At 40.6% G+C, this 18,705-nt stretch overlaps 3 protein-coding genes across 9 annotated transcripts in view; 1 reads left to right on the top strand and 2 right to left on the bottom strand.

Annotated features, from left to right (window-relative positions):
- Nucleotides 1–2,982, top strand: part of scube3 (signal peptide, CUB domain, EGF-like 3) — a 58,017-nt gene extending 55,035 nt beyond the window's left edge. For all 4 annotated transcript variants that reach the window (XM_084680207.1, XM_084680209.1, XM_084680206.1 and 1 more), the window contains one exon: nt 17–2,982. In XM_084680207.1, coding sequence (XP_084536333.1) covers nt 17–169 — 153 coding nt within the window. In that variant the 3' untranslated portion in view covers nt 170–2,982. The remainder of the gene's footprint in view (nt 1–16) is intronic.
- A 140-nt stretch (nt 2,983–3,122) lies between these two features.
- LOC146252103 (C4b-binding protein alpha chain-like) lies at nt 3,123–6,721 on the bottom strand. Of its 3 annotated transcripts, none has more exons than XM_084680210.1 (12): nt 6,580–6,721; nt 6,261–6,449; nt 5,951–6,047; nt 5,788–5,861; nt 5,446–5,664; nt 5,062–5,244; nt 4,721–4,891; nt 4,337–4,537; nt 3,956–4,052; nt 3,791–3,864; nt 3,493–3,675; nt 3,123–3,302 (listed from the first exon to the last, which is right to left on the bottom strand). In XM_084680210.1, the coding sequence occupies exons 1-11, from the start codon at nt 6,629–6,631 to the stop codon at nt 3,494–3,496; spliced, it is 1,539 nt and encodes a 512-aa protein (XP_084536336.1). In that variant the 5' UTR covers nt 6,632–6,721; the 3' UTR covers nt 3,123–3,302; nt 3,493. The 3 variants fall into 3 exon arrangements, with proteins under 3 accessions (XP_084536336.1, XP_084536338.1, XP_084536337.1); XM_084680212.1 differs by having other exon boundaries at nt 3,123–3,299; XM_084680211.1 differs by lacking the exon at nt 3,123–3,302 and having other exon boundaries at nt 3,329–3,675.
- Nucleotides 6,722–8,691: 1,970 nt separating this feature from the next.
- LOC146252102 (6-phosphofructo-2-kinase/fructose-2,6-bisphosphatase 2-like) lies at nt 8,692–18,692 on the bottom strand. 2 transcript variants are annotated; one of them, XM_084680229.1, is made up of 16 exons: nt 18,539–18,692; nt 17,849–18,064; nt 16,074–16,199; nt 15,479–15,575; nt 15,028–15,094; nt 14,755–14,829; nt 14,531–14,587; nt 14,202–14,326; nt 13,342–13,549; nt 13,078–13,224; nt 12,887–12,991; nt 12,663–12,792; nt 11,590–11,652; nt 11,307–11,371; nt 10,509–10,709; nt 8,692–10,091 (listed from the first exon to the last, which is right to left on the bottom strand). In XM_084680229.1, exons 2-16 carry the CDS (start codon nt 17,934–17,936, stop codon nt 10,038–10,040), a joined length of 1,608 nt encoding a protein of 535 aa, XP_084536355.1. In that variant the 5' UTR covers nt 17,937–18,064; nt 18,539–18,692; the 3' UTR covers nt 8,692–10,037. The 2 variants fall into 2 exon arrangements, with proteins under 2 accessions (XP_084536355.1, XP_084536357.1); XM_084680231.1 differs by having other exon boundaries at nt 10,632–10,709.
- Nucleotides 18,693–18,705: the final 13 nt, after the last annotated feature.

The raw sequence follows: 18,705 nt of genomic DNA, 5'->3' as shown, positions 1-18,705 counted from the left end.
GTTTTGTTTATTTCAGGATAAAAAGCTGATTAAGACTTTGTTTGATGTGCTCGCCCACCCTAACAACTACTTCAAGTACACCACTCGAGAGTCCAACGAAATGCTGCCTCGCTCTTTCATACGCCTCATAAGCAGCAAAGTCTCTGCCTTCCTGCGACCATATAAGTAGTCAATACACATACTGCCAATTACCAGACCTTGCCCCTCGATACAGGCCCACACCCCTTTCACAGGAAGTCAAACACAATTTTTTTTTTTTTTAGATTTGATTTCCTAAGGCTTTGAGAACACACTTTCCTATGCAGTTTTACCAGTTGTTTGGTTTCTTGGTTTTGTTTTTTTCCAAACAGTCATTGAGGTTAGCCAGCTCAAGACAAAGCAAAGGCTAACTGAAGGATTTTTCTCTCTCTATAATATTTATCGCGGCCCATTGTGTTGTCATTCTTGTTTTGTGTAGATGGCCTTTTCCGTCCTTTCCTTAGTGGTCCCTTGTTTTTGCAGCTAGGGGTTGGTCTGTGGTTTCATCTGTAAAGTCTGTGGAATGACAAAACAGACAAGAGTGACGACTATTTGAGAAAATAAGAAATGCATTAGAAGGGTGATCAATTTGCCACGAGGTTTGGGCTGAAACTGTATCATGCTTTTTCCACCTGAGTTTCAGCTGCAGCTCTACCATAGTACGACAGAGGACGTCTCTGCTCCGACCAGTCTGTTCCTTTGAGGCATCTTAGTCCTCAGCGAGCTCTCCTCAAGGAGGGGGACCTGGAGGCTACTGTTACATTCCACTTCATTCAAAGCTTTGTTATATTTGTGCTCTTAGAGCAAATCTTTATTAAGGTATTACTGTTAAAACAGTTATATTGTATGTGTTTTCCTCTGTCAAGATTGTGTAGCTGTTACCTACCTTTACAACCTTTCTGTTATTCTATATTCAAGTTAACTTAACAAAGCGTATAAAATGTAGTTTATCATTTCCAGACGATAATGGAAGTTTTGGAGAGGAAATGGATAACTAGATTTGGGAGAGCCACAGAAGAGACAGAGATGTGTCTTTGGGCTACGCCTATGTGAGTGAGAGAGACAGAGATGTGTCTTTGGGCTACGCCTATGTGAGTGAGAGAGACAGAGAAATGTCTTTGAGGGACATACGTTTGCTGCTTCTTTTAAAAGGTCACTTTAATTCTTCAATCTCAAGTTGTCTTTTTGGTGTTTTCTGACTTCTACCACACTAAATAGTCTGTTGGTTTAATAGAAGTACAAACATCTCCATCAACAGTTCTTCTAAAAAAAAAAAATTACACACACCATACATCTCTCCGAGGACCACAATTTTTTTACAGTTTTTATTTCAATCTTGTAAATATTGAAAATAAATTAGACGAGGGTTAAAGTCTTTGATCCTAACTAGCTTGAGCAGGTCCCGAAATGATTTTCACCCCCCCCCCCCACTCTATTCCAAAAACAGGAGGCCCCCTTCCACCCCAGCTCACACAGCCACTGTCATCCTATCCTTGTCCAGCTAGCTCTTCCAAAGACTGCCCCCCAGGCAGCCCAGTTTAGTATGCTGTGGACAAGAACTATAGAGCCTGCCATCCAACCCTATAAGTGCAATGAACTAAAGCAGTACTACTTCATTTAGTTGTACTCTTCATAACTTGTGAATAATCGAGACCAGAGTTGTGGGTGTTTGCAGATGTAACAATGGTAGTTAGGATCCCACAGCAACATGAAATCCATTTAATTCACTACTTTACTCCCAAACTACACAAGACATGAATTTATTATGAAATACTGAATGTCCATAAACGTAATAACTAAACACCTAAATATAACAAGAGGATATATTTTTTACACACAGAGTCTAGCAATTCTCCATTTATTTGGCATTGCTTCAAAACTCTCAAAATAGTAAACACAATCATCTAAATGAACTTACATGTAACAGCCTGCAAAACTGCATATATTCATGCTAATTAAATAATCTGTTATCAACACCACACAAATGTCATTTAAATACATTGACAATTGAAAAGAAACAATAAATGTGACTGAACTATTAGACAACCATGTTAACTTCTTTATAACATTAAATAAGCCAAATTGATTGAGAAAACAAATGTAGTTTGTGTAGTAATTCTTTTTGCTGACAATGGCATTGTCAGTGTAAAGCTAATGACAATGATGGCAGGTGACCATGACATAGTCAACATTTTGTTGATAAACAATTTAACAGAATATCACTGCTCTTAATTATTATAGAAGTATGGAATGGATATTCTTGGAGGCCCTTTGACATTTTTATATTTTCCATCATTGTAAATAAAATAAAAAAGGTGTACCTCAAAAGTTATCGTACACTACCTTCACTTAGATGTAAGCACATGAGCTTCGGGATAAGAAAGAGGGGATTGTTACCACATTGTTTCAGTCATAGACATCATCATGCAATCTCACAACACAGCCCCTTTGTTTCTTTGAGTGTTCTAAAAGACCAGCTACTAATCCTGTTTGTCTTCAGTTGCTGATGGTACAGTGTCAAATTGTTTTCCTGATCCAAGATTTTAAATGTCAAAATCAACCAGGTTATAGTGCTCACTGTCATAACCCAACTATGCCCCACCCTCTTCTCTCTCCTCCTGCAACCTGAACACAACGGTTTTGTTTGTCTTTTTAACAAGAGTTGAGTTTGCTATGATGTATCATAGAGTGGATAATGGTATTTGCACTTGAAAATTGTTATTGCTCATGTAAAAAATGTCTGGATTTTGTATTGTCTTTTTAAATGAATGGAATTGGTGTTCTTAAATTTCTTGTAGCTCTCGTTTGTTCATAAAACGTTCACTCACTGTGTTCAGTCCATAGAGAACAAGAAGCACATGTATCTGTAAGTATCAACTGTTCAAAATGTACAGAGCTGAAATTAAACAAGGTTATAAACTTGTTACTAACTCCACAAAACACTTATTCAAATAAACATACTGTACTTGAGATTAGTTTCAGAAATTATTTCATGTCTCAATACTTGATACTTATTTTCTTCAGTTTATATAATAAAGGTTTTCTACAGTTGCAATCAGTTGCAATAAAGCAGTTTAGCAAAGTGCAGAAAAAATGTGTCCATATTCATTTGGATTTTTTATTAAGTCATAATAAAGGAATATGTTTAGCTTATTATTGGGTAAAAAACTGACCCTGAAGTTATACATTATTGTAACTGTTAAATATGATGGTTATTCAGTTGATGTCAGTTGCTTTAAGCAGACGTGCCAGACAGACATATTCACTTCTTCCTTTTCGAGCTGCTAAATGAGAACATAGACAACTGAGGTTAAAGAATGATTTCACTTTATGTGCAATAGTTTCTTAAAATGAAATGAAGAATACAAAAATAGTGTATACCAGTCACATCAGTTACACTATTAACGTTCCACTAAAGAATTACTGATGTCATTAGTATTTTTAATATTATTTATCTAGAACTCCATGTGTAACCTTAGTTGCATTTTGGCTGCTGGTGACTCCATGTCCCATCCTCGGTACAGTAGATCCTTTCCTGTCCAACCAGTGAACCTTTGCGACACCGGAAGCGAATTATAGTTTGGTACACATAAGGTGGTCCTTGGGAGCCAGTCATTGCCATGTTGGGATCCTCACGGAGATCTTCACACTGCACAGCTGAAGAGCACACAGTCCAGATGTAATGAGATATTTGCTTTCATGTGAAGGGTCATGGTGGCATGGTAAAAACAGATGTTCCAGATGTTTGGTGTTCCATGATATGATAATTTACCTTCACAGACAGGTGGGTGACCGTCCCAGAATCCAGCCATACATCTCCTGGTAGCCCGTCCAACAAGTTGGTACCTGGTAACAAAAACACCACAAAACATATTTTACTTTATTTTACAGTAACAGTAGGGATATACTTTGCATGCAATTGCTAATGTGCCCTTACCCATGATGACAAACTGCTTTGATGGTATCTCCAAGCTGTGTTCCAGTGTACTCATAGCTGCCATACAATATCTCTCCAGCATTACCACAGGATTTAGCTGGAAGAGGACAAACATATTCTGGTAATGTATTCTAAACATGTATTCTGGTAAATCAGCGTATACAACCATTCCCTCATATGGCCTTAAAACACAGACCTTTGGTGACGTACAACAAAACAGTCAATAGCTGAACTTTATGCACCACTAAATGCTGACAATACCCTACATTACCCAGTTAATCCAATGTACTTTAACATGTTCATCATTCCAATGTCACTGTCTTAATATGAGTATCAAAGCAAAGCTCCAAAAGTGTACGTTTAAAAACTGTATATTCTTACGTTCACATATCATTTGTAGTGCTGTCCAAGTTCCTCCTTTACAGGTGCGGTACGGATTACCTTCTTTCCATTCATACCCGAGATGACACATATAACGAACCTTGGCTCCCTCGGGAAAGAAGCTCAGTTCTCTGTAGTTGGCACTTACGGTGGCACTGGAAATGTAAGTTGGCTGTTTACAGCCAAGTTGTGGCTGGTTTTCTATGGGACATTTTCAAAGCGCATGGTAATCAAATTTAGTAGACGTTGACACATTATTTGTAAGATTGACCACAAGGCACTAAATAACCCAAGAAAGGTATATAATTTCACAGGTGTGAAATTATTCAAACTATTCTGAAAATGAACAGGAAATCCATTAATTACAACATTCGGAATTCTTACCTGATTGACATGTTGGAACCTCACTCCACTTTCCCTCCTTCAAACAGACAACTTTTGCTGCCCCTCTGACCTGGTATCCTTCATCACAGGTGATTGTAATTTCTTCACCAGCCCTTTTGCGCTTGCTGGAAAGTTTTCCGTGAGTTATGTTCAATTCTGGGCAATGCATTCCTACAAAAATAATATGTGGATATGATTTAAAAGGTACCACAACTGTAACTCAAGTTTAACAATTGTCATGAAGAGGTTTGAAATGCTTGTCCATAAAAATGTAACACAGAGTTCACTCATATTGCAGGTGTTTTCAATGACAATCCAACACATGAGAATGTCTCATTTACTTTTGCACTTCGGAAAGCGAGAGGTCCAAGTTCCATTAGAGTCACATGTAACAGTGGATGATCCAATCAAAGTGGAAACATTTGTACAAAAGAAGTAGAGAGAATCTCCAGCTTTATACTCCTGCTTCTGTCCCACAACCACTGTGTTTTCATTTATCTTCTGGGTACGAGGTTTGCATGAAGCTGAAGACAGAAGCACATGAACAAGAAATACGGTTTATCTAAACAAATCAATCAGGAATGATCATCCAAGATTCTCAACTGTAGATTCACTCATGCAGATTTAATCATTACATTTTTGGGGTTCTTTTAATTCCACATAGGGAAGACACAGGGGGTCGGTAGGCTGAAACATCATTACACAGAGAAGATCTCACCACTCACCTTTGGACCTCAGACACGTAGGGAGCTGAGGCAACCATTTGCCTTGTGGACCACAGGAGATCTGCTGAGATCCAGACATGGAGAAGCCTGGGTAGCAGGTGAAGGTCACAGATGCTCCAATGCTGTACACTGACACCCTGTCTCCAGTCACCACACCTTTATCTATGGAGGGTTCCTGGCACGTAGTCATGACAGATGGCACCAAGGCAGCCCCTCCCTCTTTATAAGAACAAGACCAGAATCAGAATCAGCTTTACATTCAGTTACCAAAGTTTATAACTGATTTCTTTGGGATATGTCATCTCTGGGAACCTATCCCACATAAGAATCTGCCTTCCATACCTTCACAAGTTGGCTGATCCTCACTCCAGCCAGAGCTCTTGCATATGATGTTTGCATTGCCTTTCAGTTTGTATCTGTATGTAGTTTGAAGAGAATGAGTGAAAGCTTGGAAGGTGATAACATCAGAACAAACATTTAATTATCAGATTACTTTGACGCTTACCCATCATTGCAAACTGCTTGAGCCTGGTCTCCTATGGAACTCCCTTGATATACAAAGTGGCCATTGAGGAGATGATGAGGAGGACCACATGACTTCTCTGTAGGGAGCGGAATTGTAATTCAGCAGAGTGTATTGAGCAACGGTATGTCATGCCATTCGGGACACTGCACATTGAGATGTAATACAGTCGGCAAGGAAGCACTAGAGCATTATGATTTGGTTACAATGGGACAAAATGTTTTCCCTTTCCAATTAACAAGCATAATATCTGTTCATTTTTTATTAAAATAAATGACACAATTATACTTACTTTTACACTTTAGTGCTAATTTTGTCCATGTTCCATGTACACACTCGACAAAGCGACTGCCATCGGATGAGACATAATCCTCATCGCATTTGTAGTAAACTTTAGCGGGATTGTTGTTGTTTATTCTCTTCTCATCAAGTTTGGTGTACGGATAAGACTGTGGTGGACCGCAATTTGCAGGAAGTTGAGCTGTGGAAATACATTTAGTTAACGGTGTCCGAAGTTCTAGTTACAGACATTTAGAACAACGCATTGCCTGAGCCAATGTAACATATCGTCCAAAGAAAGTTTTATAATTTCATCAAGTTCAAGACCCTACCTGAGGCATGTACATACGCCAAAAATACGAAACACCATGCTAGATTGTCCATTTCCAAGTATGTAGGACCTACACCTTGACAACTCCAGCCCTTTATCTTGTTTGTGTTTATGAAATTGTTGCGCGCACTTTAAAGCCTTGTTAAATTGGAGGCGGTATAAAATGGGTGGCGTCTCTTTTTTAACCCTGTCCTAACAAGGGGATCGAGCGTAAGCCAGGGGCGTATCAGTGTGTGTGTGCGGGGGGGGGGGGGGGGGGGGGGGTGACGACAACACGCTTGAACCCCCTTAAACACGCTTGAACCCCCCCAAAATACAAATGGGGTCCGACAAAAGGTTTGGCCCGTAGGCGTGCCTTGTCGCTCTGTCGCGTCGCTTGCATTTGTTTGGACACAGGTGGCCACAAATGTTAGCCTGGCTCTGCCCTCCTTCGTACTTCCGCTCAATTTGGATTTTGCTTCTGTACTAGGTCTGGGAGTTTGACTCTGAAGTCGGTTTTCAGAAACACATTTTTTGTAGACCCAATCAGCGAACAGAGGGAGTGGATGAGAACAATGACGTTAATGTCGTGCACTAGTTTGAGTAGTTCAGTAATGGGAGAAAGATGCGAGTGAAGCTATTCTGCAGTTGTGGCAGAATATCCATAAGTTAAAGCCGGAGCAAGAACATTCCTTGCTGAGTTTTGTTGGTGGCCATGATGTTATGACCCTCCTCCCCAGGGGTTCGGGAAAAGTTTGATTTTCCATCTACGGCAGCTAGCTCCGTTACAGTAGTGGTGAAGGAGTTGGCTAAGGCGAACGCTTGCGATTGGTTATGGCAGATCAGAGTGGCTCTGGGCAGATCCAATAGTTTTAAACTTCAACAGAGGACCCGCCTTCAAGGAAGTTAACGCTTGTCAATGGAGCGAGCCCAGACCCTCTGTACAAATTAAATGTACAAGGGTCTGGTTAGGACCAGGCTACACAAATGTGTCCACACAAGCAAATATCAAATGTGACGCTTTAAATTGGCAAAGTATGTAAAATTTGCAACTTTCACAATTTCCAACACTTTCAAACCTTTCGAGCTAGATTATTTGCATTCAACCTCACTTTGCGGAGCTGAGGTCACAGATTATATTTGTCAACTATAAATGTAACTGCAGTTTTATGCAAAAATAGAGTGTGTACAAAGAAAGTATCCTATAGCCTTACACATTTTTTTATTCCTGAAAATTATAGGCAAAATATTTGGATTGTTAATAAAGCTAGATAACAGGTAAAGTGACATGAAAAATGCTCTAACTTGTGTTAGTTGTACAAATACGTGTTTTTCCGTTCAGCAATGACTCATGACAGAAGAATAAAGTCACTTGTAGTCTTAACGTGACACTAGGTGTGCACCTGAATGGAAACACCAGATACACCCTCAAACACCCTCAAACCTGTTAGACCAAATTTAAGAATGTAGGCCTACTCTTTCGTTTCTCCCATGAGTCAGGTCTCCTTATTTCAAAACAGAATTTTGTATCATTAGGCTATTGCATAAACAGCAGGTTCTACTTGTTAAAACAGCACACACCTTACAAAACAATTAAGCAATATTTTCGTTTTAGTTGTCAGGCACCCCACCCCCCCCCCACCCCTTTAATAACACCATCCAAAGGAACAAACTCAGGTTAAAGCATATGTAGCCTATGTAAATCCGATATACTCATGTCTCAGGTGTGTATACAGGCCACCCGCGTGAGCACATCTCTAGCTTTTCGTTGGCATAACTGGTAGTGGTCGCGGTTTGTCAGAGGTGGAGGGTTCGATCCCAGTGAAGGGCGAACATCAGCCGAGTGTACTTCCGATGGGGGGGATTTAATAATACCGATTGACGTCAGATTCACAACAAATGAAGCAAGCTGTAATGTTACTGTGGCTTGCTGCGTTTGTGACACATACTGTACACATCCTGTCTAAGTTTGGTTTTAGCAGAGTGTAATACAATGAAGACTCATGTTGGGTCTTGTCTCAATGAGACACCACACTGGGTGTAACAGAGGCTGGAAAACGTATTATGTGTAGTGCAACACTGTGCCCACGTGGATATGCCCTGGCTGTAGAGAGATCTGGTATTAAACCACACACAAAATTGAATGTTATTTATTAAGTGTAAAATATACAGTAAATAATTGTCTTGTAATTTTCAAATATCATAACAAAGACTGTCAACCAGATGCGGTGTTACATATTTTCCGTGTGGTTCTCAATAATAAAAATGTTTAAAAAAAAACATCTAAGCCAAGTACAGTATCATATGACGAGTAGAATGAGCAGTCAGACCATAGCACTTTTCAAAGAAAACTGACCTGTATGTTAGAAGTAATTACAACCATACAAATACCATACATTGTTGATAGATACAAAAAAATACATAATTTGCCAATAAATATGCATTCAAACATTGAACATTATCTTTCAATGTTGAAATATAAAAAATATCAGAATAAGAGATAGTAGCCACCCATATCAATTCTATACATACAAGGTCCACTCTGTTGTATAATTTATTCCTACCCTATGTTGCCAGTTGAGCTGCATTCAAAAATACACAGTGTTGCACACATAATGTCTTGTCAAAAAAATAACATGAAGCAGTGTGAATGGAATCCAATGGATTCAGAGAACACAACATTGAAGCCCATGACTGAGGAGAAATGGAATGCAGTGAGGATGTCCCAAGTGCCAAAAGTTGTGATATAATGGAAGAGAGAAACTACTCTACATGTGGAGTTCAGATACACTTGAGAATACATTACGATTGGAGGCTAATCTAAGATGTCATGTGGCTTCCAATATAAGACTCTATATGGTGGGAATTAATTAAGCAATAAGGCCAAAGATTGTAAGATGTGTAGGACTGTAAGATAACTAGTAAAACTGTCATCTGTAGAAAGAGTTCAGCCAGAGGTTATTTTTATTATGCTTATTATGGCCTGGGCCACATTGCAGAAATCCAGAAATGTTTGCCAGCACTTTTGGGTCTGAATGACTCAGTGAAACTATGCTTCTGTACATTAGAAGCAAATGAGGCCATATGGATTGAAACCAAGTGTTGATATTTTTCTCCTATAGCAGAACCTAACCTTTGTTGTAAAATCAACATTTTAATGCAACATTCACAACACATTTAAAAGTTAGACTCTTTCAGATTTGACATATACTGTATTTCGGTGTACCGTGAATTTAACATTGACTTTTGTGCCAGGTATGTTGGTGCTAATACACACAGATGCACAGGCATCTGCATCAGAGGCAGTGACTTGCTTTTTCCATTACACTTGACAATCTACTGTAAATAGCCATGCAAGAATTTGTTGAGAAGGGCCTCAGACACTTGACAACTTCTTTTGGAGAAGAAGGAGAATCAAAGCAATCCTATTAGATTGGAAGCTGAACCTTAGATGACAGGTCCATTTGTACACTATCTTCTTTAACTGTCGACACTATCACCTGTCGCTCCGGGGCATAAGTAGTTAACAGACTCCTGTGGAGTGGAGAGATAGAGGAGAGAGGAGGTGTGGGGGCAGCAGAATAGACAAAGACGGGAAGAGAAAGAGAGAAGAAGATGGGGTCTGGTTAATTGACATGGGTAGAGAAGTGAAGAAAGATGGAGGATGATCACTCCAAAACAACTGAGGGAATTCTGGGTGGATGCTCATGGCGTTTGTTTTGACTGGCTCTGACCGCACTTGAGCTCAGACTGAGGGAATTTACAAGTCAGAATTTAGAAAGTAAGTTAGAATTTACAAGTCAGAATTTAGTTTTATGTTTCAATTACTTCTCTACACACCCAATATTAAAGAAAGTTTGAATTGTACTTGCTTACACCTAATTGTACTGGAAACAAGTATAAATAAAGAAGTGTAGGAGGTTATCCAGACATGTAAGCAGCAGTTCTCACTTGGCTCTGCAGAATCTCTGCCCCCTCGGATGCCTCTGGGAACGACATGCTGAACAGAGAGGGGGCCAGGGCCTCCTGTGGCTGGGAGGGGTTGCCAGCGCTGTAAAGGCGTGGGCGTTTTACCTGGTCGTGGCTGGAGAGGGGGGTAAAACTGTTCCATCTGAGAAAGGCGGGCAGGCGGACATCTGTATGGACGTTATCCTGGTTCGACAATACAGGCATGACAAGTCACATCAGGGTGAAGTGGCGAAATCATGTGTATATGTGTCTGTGTTAGTATAAACCATGGCGCACAAGGACTTTACAGGCAGTAATATGACACATTCTAAATATTAAATCGCAATTAGCTCCATTATGGGCGTTAAGGTCTATGTGTCATACTGTTTAAAATATGTTCAGACTTGCTCAAAAACAAATTAAAAAATTACACAGCCACAAACAACACCAGCTGTAAAAACACTCGTTGTTTGGTTAGTTTTTCTTGGACCACTGAAAAGGAGGCAGCTCTACTCCAGTCTCTGTGGTCATGTGTGACACACCAGGGACAAGGACATATGGTGAACACACAAACAGTGATTTGTCGACACTTCTACTATCCTACGTTACATGTTGTACCACCGGGTGATAGTGAGAAAATGAGGAGATATGATTCCACAAACATCCTGTAGGGCTCCATTTGTAAGGATAGCCTAAGATGTATTTTACTGTGTATGACCACAGTAAAATTCTGAAGTGACATAAATTTCCCACATATTAGATTTGACAATATTATGAATGAAGGCGGGAGCGCCTACTTACTAGTGGTCTCTCTCTGTGTGTGTTAACAGCCTCCACCCCCAGATCAAACATGTCTACCTTGCAGCCTGGAGCGTAGAGGATAGAGAGATGGTGCATGACAACCACATAAAACCGGGGGCATAGGTTTCATTATACACGTGTGCGACCCTTTTTGAAAACTGCAAATCTGTCTACCCCACCTTCTTCTTCTTATTATTAAGAAAATCCCTTTTAATGGCCACATCCAAAAAGCTGTCTCAACCACATTTGAAAACAAACCTACGCCTCTGAGGTTATGTCCTACCATAAGCCACTGGGGTGAGCTTTATGACTGTGTGAAGGGGGCACTTCATGTAGGGCAGGTCATCTGTTCAGAAAATAGATACAGTATGACACACAAGTGTCAGTCCATTTTCACATCTTGTCACATTATTCGCACATAATCTGCACCACAAGTTCTTATTTTGATAATAATACATCTAGAAGACACGATAGCATACCAGCAATACCAAGCAGCTTCTCTTTACAATGACATCTGGGCAACTCTGGGAGTGGGTGGCAGTGCTGGTCAGAGGTGACTAGTCATTGTGTAAGCAAGCAGCAGACAGTGGTTTTAGCTTTACAGGCTTAAACAGACCTAGGTCACTTCTTCCCCTGATTTGGCAGCACAATTTAAGAATAGCATGTGACATTTAGACTAAATTGCTACTTCTACTTTTCCACTTTTTCTTAGACTGGAGGAAAATGCAGTCGGAGCTAAGATTAGTAAGAAAATGTGTATCATAATCACAATAATATAATGAATATGCATTGTCAAAATGTGCCTCCTGTATTGTATATTTGATTTAGTGTGTGTATCAGAGTTTCAATTCTACAAGGGGTTTGGGCCTGGTCAGGTGTCAGACTTGCGTATGTATTGTGTCTACAGCAGTAGCAATGAAACAACAAAAAACTACTTGCGACACTGAGCTGTCTTTATTTTCCTCTCTTTAATTACAAAACAAATAATTAATAACCCAGAAAGAAAGACCCCAGGCCTCTGACACAGGCTATGACTGTGACTGATGAAACCCTTTGATAGCCTCAAAATAGCAGGCAACCACAGCATGTATTTAGTATGCAGCCATTATTATGTTTTTCCATTTATGGAAATCTGTTTAAGGCAGGCACAGGTTACAACGTGAGTTTTAAATAAGTTCCCTGTTTTGTCTACACAATTTTGTTTGAGTGACCTCTATTTCACTTTGCTGTAGTGAATCTCACAGTTTGGGTTTGGGTCAAGCCTGGATCTTTCCCGACAAATGAAAATCCAGTTAACACTTGGGCTTCAGTTTAGGTCTGAGATGAGTTATCTGTCTATAGTGTACTGTAGTGTACCTGCATTTTTGTCCAGGAAGTAAGCCAGAAGACAGCGCATAACAGCCTGATGACAGATAACCAGCACGTTGCCTTGACGCTCCAGCTCCATAATGACAGGCTCCAGTCGTTGTACCAGGTCCTGGTAGGACTACGGAGAGACCAGAAGGACACACTGAGCACAGCAGTCTAGGTACCGGGCCACAGACATACAAGGCCTCTAAAGGCCAAACAACTGTCCTTACCTCTCCTCCTGGGTAGCGGTAATGGTATTTGTCCTGGTCCCTCATAGCAAACTCTTCAGGGTAGGTTTGCTTTATCATGTCATAGCTCATCTCCTCACATACACCCTGAGGAACACACAATAGAATGTTAAAGATAAATTGTGTTTCCTGGGGGTTTTGGTTGGTTTCCTGTTCTGTGGTGATGGACTGACAGCATCTATCTCATTGAGGATCTTCCACTGCTCGTAGGCAATGCCCAGCTCCTCTGCAGTCTGGATGGTCCTTCTTAGCTGGCTGGTCCACACCTTCAGATCAGACAGACCATGTTCCTCAACAAAGTCCTTCAGAGCTGCAGAAAACTGACATAGCAGGAGAATCCACAGCAAAGAGTCAGAGACTTTAGAACAAGTTTATATCCTGGTTGGTTTGATCCTGTCTACTGATAGCATTTAAGATCCAGTTAGAACTAGAAGCACCTGTTTCCCTCTGGCAGAAAGCTCAGAATCACCCCCGATACGCCCCTCCAAATTGTAGTCACTCTCGCCGTGGCGACACAGGTAGATGGAGTGGGAGTGCACGTGGATGTTCATGAGGTAGTAAACGATCTTGCTCTGGATGTAGTCCTGTACCCGGTTGACCAGGAAACGGCGTCCCACATTGATGACCTGTATGAAGGACAGGTCCCTAGTATCAGAGGACAGGACAGTGTCAGTGACCAGATATAAGCTCCATCCAGTTAAGATGAAGATATTGTATAAACATTGAGTTTTAAACAAAGGCATATAAAAAAAATCCTTAATGACAAAGTATTCCATAACTCCATATGTTACAGTAGAGACAGTGTGAATTTTATTTTCTTTAAACCACCTCAACACCTAACATGGTCACAAAGTCAGATACTGCTTTAGAGGATGTTTGGAAGAGCCTAAGTGATTATGCAACTTGCCATACTGAACGTGGTCCAGAGGAATTCAATGAGCGTGAGGTTTCACAGTCATCAGACTTTCGGTAAGATGCTATCTTATGATTAAGATAATTTCTTCTGAACTTACAGCAACAACTTGCCATGAAACTGTGGTTTAAGGCCTTAAGCAACTTTGTTCGGGAATGTTAATAACATATGATCGAAATGTGGATATAAGATACTGTAAGTGATTGAAGTTTGTGTGACTTGTGTCTTTTTACCAATAGACAGTAAAAGATCAGGTTTCAGCCACGTGTAAGAAAAACAATCGCCTGTCTACTCTGAGAAATATCTCCACCTGCTGGGTGAACTGTGAAGACACCTTGAGATTACACAAAATAATAAATGAAATGTAATGTAACGTTTTCTTACTTATCATATTCATCAGGGTCTAATGTCTGGTAAGTAACTTTGTAACATTCTATCCTTTTCAGGAAATCTTCCATCACACTCTCTCTGTCTCTCTTTGGGTAGTCTGGACTGGACACCTTCACATCCTACAGAAGAGAAAGTGAGCCTCAGGAGAAGCAAGATTATTAGTTGTGGACCCCAGAAAACATAGTTGCCGCTTTGTGTCAATGAACGGGGTTAGATCTACGTTCACAAATGAAGTCATGGGCTACAAGGGGAGTGGTTAGCTCACAAAGACAGACAGTGAAATACGCTGAGCTGAGTTAAGGCTGAGTTGGTGCATGATTTACCAGAATATTTTCAGCTATGACATCAGGATCGTCACATACAGATTCTACAAAGAACACCTGCAAACAAAGCCAATCGTCACCAAACACACACAGAACATTTATACATGTACATATGGTCACCTTTAAAACATCACCAATGTGGTAATAAAATGTATCTGAATGTCAAGTAATAGGATCATATTGAGGACTATGAGGACATGAGTCAAGACGAAAACAATCCTAACCTTGTAAGCATTGTCTTTAGCTACTCTGAGAATCATTTTCCTCCTTTCTCTGGTGGTGTTGGTGGCATCAAAAACCTGGGACATTTCACAAGGACAGGTAAATCACACTAACATAAATAGTATGTACGATTGTCGTTTCTAATGAAACCAAAGTAGCATTACAAATGTAACTTGGAACACTTGACCCTTGGGGTTTAGAGTCTTGTGTTTGCATTAGTAACCTGTAACATCTGAAAGCTTAGAGAATTGCGATGTTGTGTTATGTGTCCTTACAGCAATCTGGCCTCCTTCTTCATTCAGATAGGCCTTGACATCCTGCAGTGCCACAAGAGCACACTGTCTGGAGACACACATTTACACACACCCCAAGTCAGTGCTTACGGCCACGTAGATCAATGTAACATGCACATACAACACAAGTAAAAAAACTATTGTGCATTGGTGTCATATACATTTCCCAGCACACCAAGCTATTGATATCAATTAAGTTTATAATAAAACATCTTAATCACCAAGTAGTAAACTATAAAGGGAGGCCAGGGAAATGGGAGGCGGCACAGAATCCCTATACAACTAATGAGATGCTTTGTTTTGAATCAACAGGAAGCCTTGTAAACCAGGCTACACTTTATTATAGAGGTTACACTTGCAGTAATACACTACTGCTAGTGCTACCTATACTTGTCACAGGCCCACATAGCTGTGACAGGGAGAGGACACTTACTTTCTGATGGTCATGGCCTCCTCATTGTCATGTCTAAAGAAGTCATAGGACTTGTATGACTTCACAGCTTCTCTCCTGTAGACTCCGAGGTTGAACACTGAAAGGTAGACAGATGCCTGTCATGATGAAACTCAGGCTAACAGCATTACCTGTTTCTTCCTATAGCCCTGAACTGTTGAAGTCAAGCAGGTTCATCGGTATGACAAAATGTTGACGTAAAGGTCAACAGAAACTGGTTGCCTAGAGCATACCAACTTGTAGTAGTTGTCTGAAACAATAGACACTCGTAGAGAGGACTCATTCTTTGGGTAGTTCGTAGGTAACACAACCATAAATAGATTGACATTTGACTGAAATGTTACTTTCTAACAATACATCTTTATAGGATGAACCTTCACACAACACCTGATTAAAATGTAGCAACATTTTCCATAGATTTAACCAACTCTCTTTAGTTTATGTCGTAAACGGTGACGTGTGGTGGTCTGAATTCCTTCAGTTGGTTTGGTGTTAAGGTTTACCTGGTCCAAACAAACTCAATGCTGGTAGCTGCAGTCTATAGCACTAGCACCCATTGTGATGCCAGTATGCTCACCCCGGGTTGGCACTCCTATCCAGTTGAGGTAGCGAGTCAGCTTCTTGGACATGTAGGTCTTCCCCCTGGCAGGTAGGCCAATCATCACAATCACAGTTGGTGAGTTGGTCATGTAGGAGGCCCATGCTGTGAACACAAAGAAAAACATTTCAAATGGACTACACATTGTTACTTATTTACAAGCCTATTTACAAACCTTACAATTCCATGTCCATCCAGATGCCTTTACTAGTGGTGAATATTTCCCAAACAGCAGCAGCAGCAGCAGCCACTGGCCAATCATGAACACATCCTGTGTTTAAAGGGTCAATTCAAAACAAACCCTAGAATCCTGGCGGAGGTCACTGAAGGAGGTACAGTTCTATGTGCTCTGTTTCTGGTTTAACATACTGTACATTTCTCAAGTCCATATAAGGCCATCCTATCTCTCATTCTTAAAAACTGCAATTGACAAGACCCAACAAGTCTGTCACATTCTAGAATCAGGTGGGTTAAAACTTGAAGAGGGTTAACAAACAATCTAACAACCAAAAGCAATGTACAGTATGTGAACCATGGAGCAAGTTTCTGCTTACTTATTAATCAGTGACTGTCTGTTTAACCTTTATACTGATAACATATTCAATCTACCTTGAGTTTCACTGAAGCATGTTCCTGTTGCCCTAACCCATTCTTCACATGCCAGAGGGGTGTTCACAGGCATGTGTCACGTGGAGTACCACGTTCCATATTTTCTAATATTACCTTATTGTGAAGACGGCCCTAAACCAGTGAATCACAAAATGGACCAAAAAAACAAATGTGTTTATTACAGGTCCACCCAACTTGATGTACATCTTCCAATGATTTATTCTATAGATGCACTATAGAGAGCATACTGACTGGCTGCATCACGGTGTGGTATGGGAGCTGCACAGACAGGGACCGCAAGGCCCTAAGTAGTGTGGTCACTGGTCAGGTCTGCTGAGTTCATCATCGGCAGGAAGCTCCCTGCCCCACAGGACACCTACCACACACAATGCCTCAGGAAAGCTGGCAGGATTCTAAGAGACTATAACCACCCATCCTTCAGTCTCTTTACTCTGTTATTTTCTGGCAGGCGATACCGAAGCATTCAGTCTCGCACACGAAGACTGGACTACAGTTTCTTTCCAAGGGCCAACAGGCTTTTGAATAAACATTGATATGGACATTGATACACTGTCGACACTTCTCACGAGCCATTTTACGCACTGTCACTTTCAGCCACTGGTTGCACTTTCGGCTACTGGTTGCATCAGCAATATTACACAAATTGTACCCCACTTGTCTTAGTTTAGTATATAGTTTATTAGGTTAGTATAGGTAAATATGTGAATTAAAGGTTTAGTATACTGTATTGTATATTATTTTGTATATTAGGAGGTTTAATATATTATATTTTATCTTATCATAAGTGTAATCTTTGTTCTGAGTACTCATATGTCATGTTATGCCAGGTTGCTTTGTGCTGTCTTGTCCTTACAATTTCAGTGCCCCGTCTGACCTTGTGTTGTTCTGTGCATCTGACAATAAAATACTTGAACTAAACTTAAACTGAATTCACCTGCAGTGCATGCCACTGCCACGATAAGATTATATAAATGCTGCCCACAGTACACAATGACAACAGATCAGTTTGACAGTTGACAATGCCTGAAGGTTTCATCTGATGAGGAGAATAGCAAAGGAGTATAACTGGATAATAACAGCAATAATACATGTCAATAATACAGGTCCTAAGCTCATATACTTACAGCATTTTTTCTCAGTAGTCCTGGGCTCAGTCATTTTCCCCTCTGTTGCATTGCCCTGAGCTCTGGCTCTCTGTTGGTTGGCAGCCATGATACACGAGGGCTCAGTGGTTCACTGTGTCTGGTTCCTGGGCCTGTCACAGCACGGTGCCGGCTGGAGAGGCTGAGGTCAGGTCACTCTTAACAAGGTGAGCTCATCGCTGCGCTCTCATTGGGATTCTGCATGACATGACAATGGCTGATCCATCAATAGACACATTGATAGCAGACAGTTACCTACTGTGGGTGCAGTGAGGTAAATCAACTTCAACTACAAACCAAAGTTTCTGCCCGCTTATGCATTTGTATTGAAGTAGAAAATGTACCGCAAGAGGGACACAGATGTCTATCATCTTGGTTGTAACATCACTGCAGGCGTATGGATGTAAATAATCAGCATTAGCATCACCTCTTACTGACACACACCAAAATGTATTACTGAATTATTTAGCACTTTGATTTAGAATACCGAAGTGCTAGCTAAAACGAATGAACTGTTTAATTCATGTTATTTTTCATGTGGACGTTATCTAACCCCAATCCGTCTTGGGCTAGCCATTTCTAAACAAACTAGCTAGACAAAAGACTATGACCGTGGAGAAATACATTTTGCTACATTCGCTAAAAAGGTTCCTACGGCCACGGAGAACTTACCAAGCTGCAGGTGTAACCCACACAAATGCTGGTTTCCCTCTTTCAGTAGCTTTTTCACTTTTGCATCACGTATTTTATTATTGTAGCTCCTCCCCGACGTCTAGTACAGGAAGCAGATGGTTGGATTTGTGACTGTTCTTTAACCCTACTTTAAAAACAGATCTAGG

Source organism: Hypomesus nipponensis, chromosome 18, assembly GCF_054491055.1.
Source record: "Hypomesus nipponensis isolate SF chromosome 18, ASM5449105v1, whole genome shotgun sequence".
Classification (NCBI taxonomy): domain Eukaryota; kingdom Metazoa; phylum Chordata; class Actinopteri; order Osmeriformes; family Osmeridae; genus Hypomesus; species Hypomesus nipponensis.
This window is presented reverse-complemented; position numbering and strand designations above follow the sequence as displayed.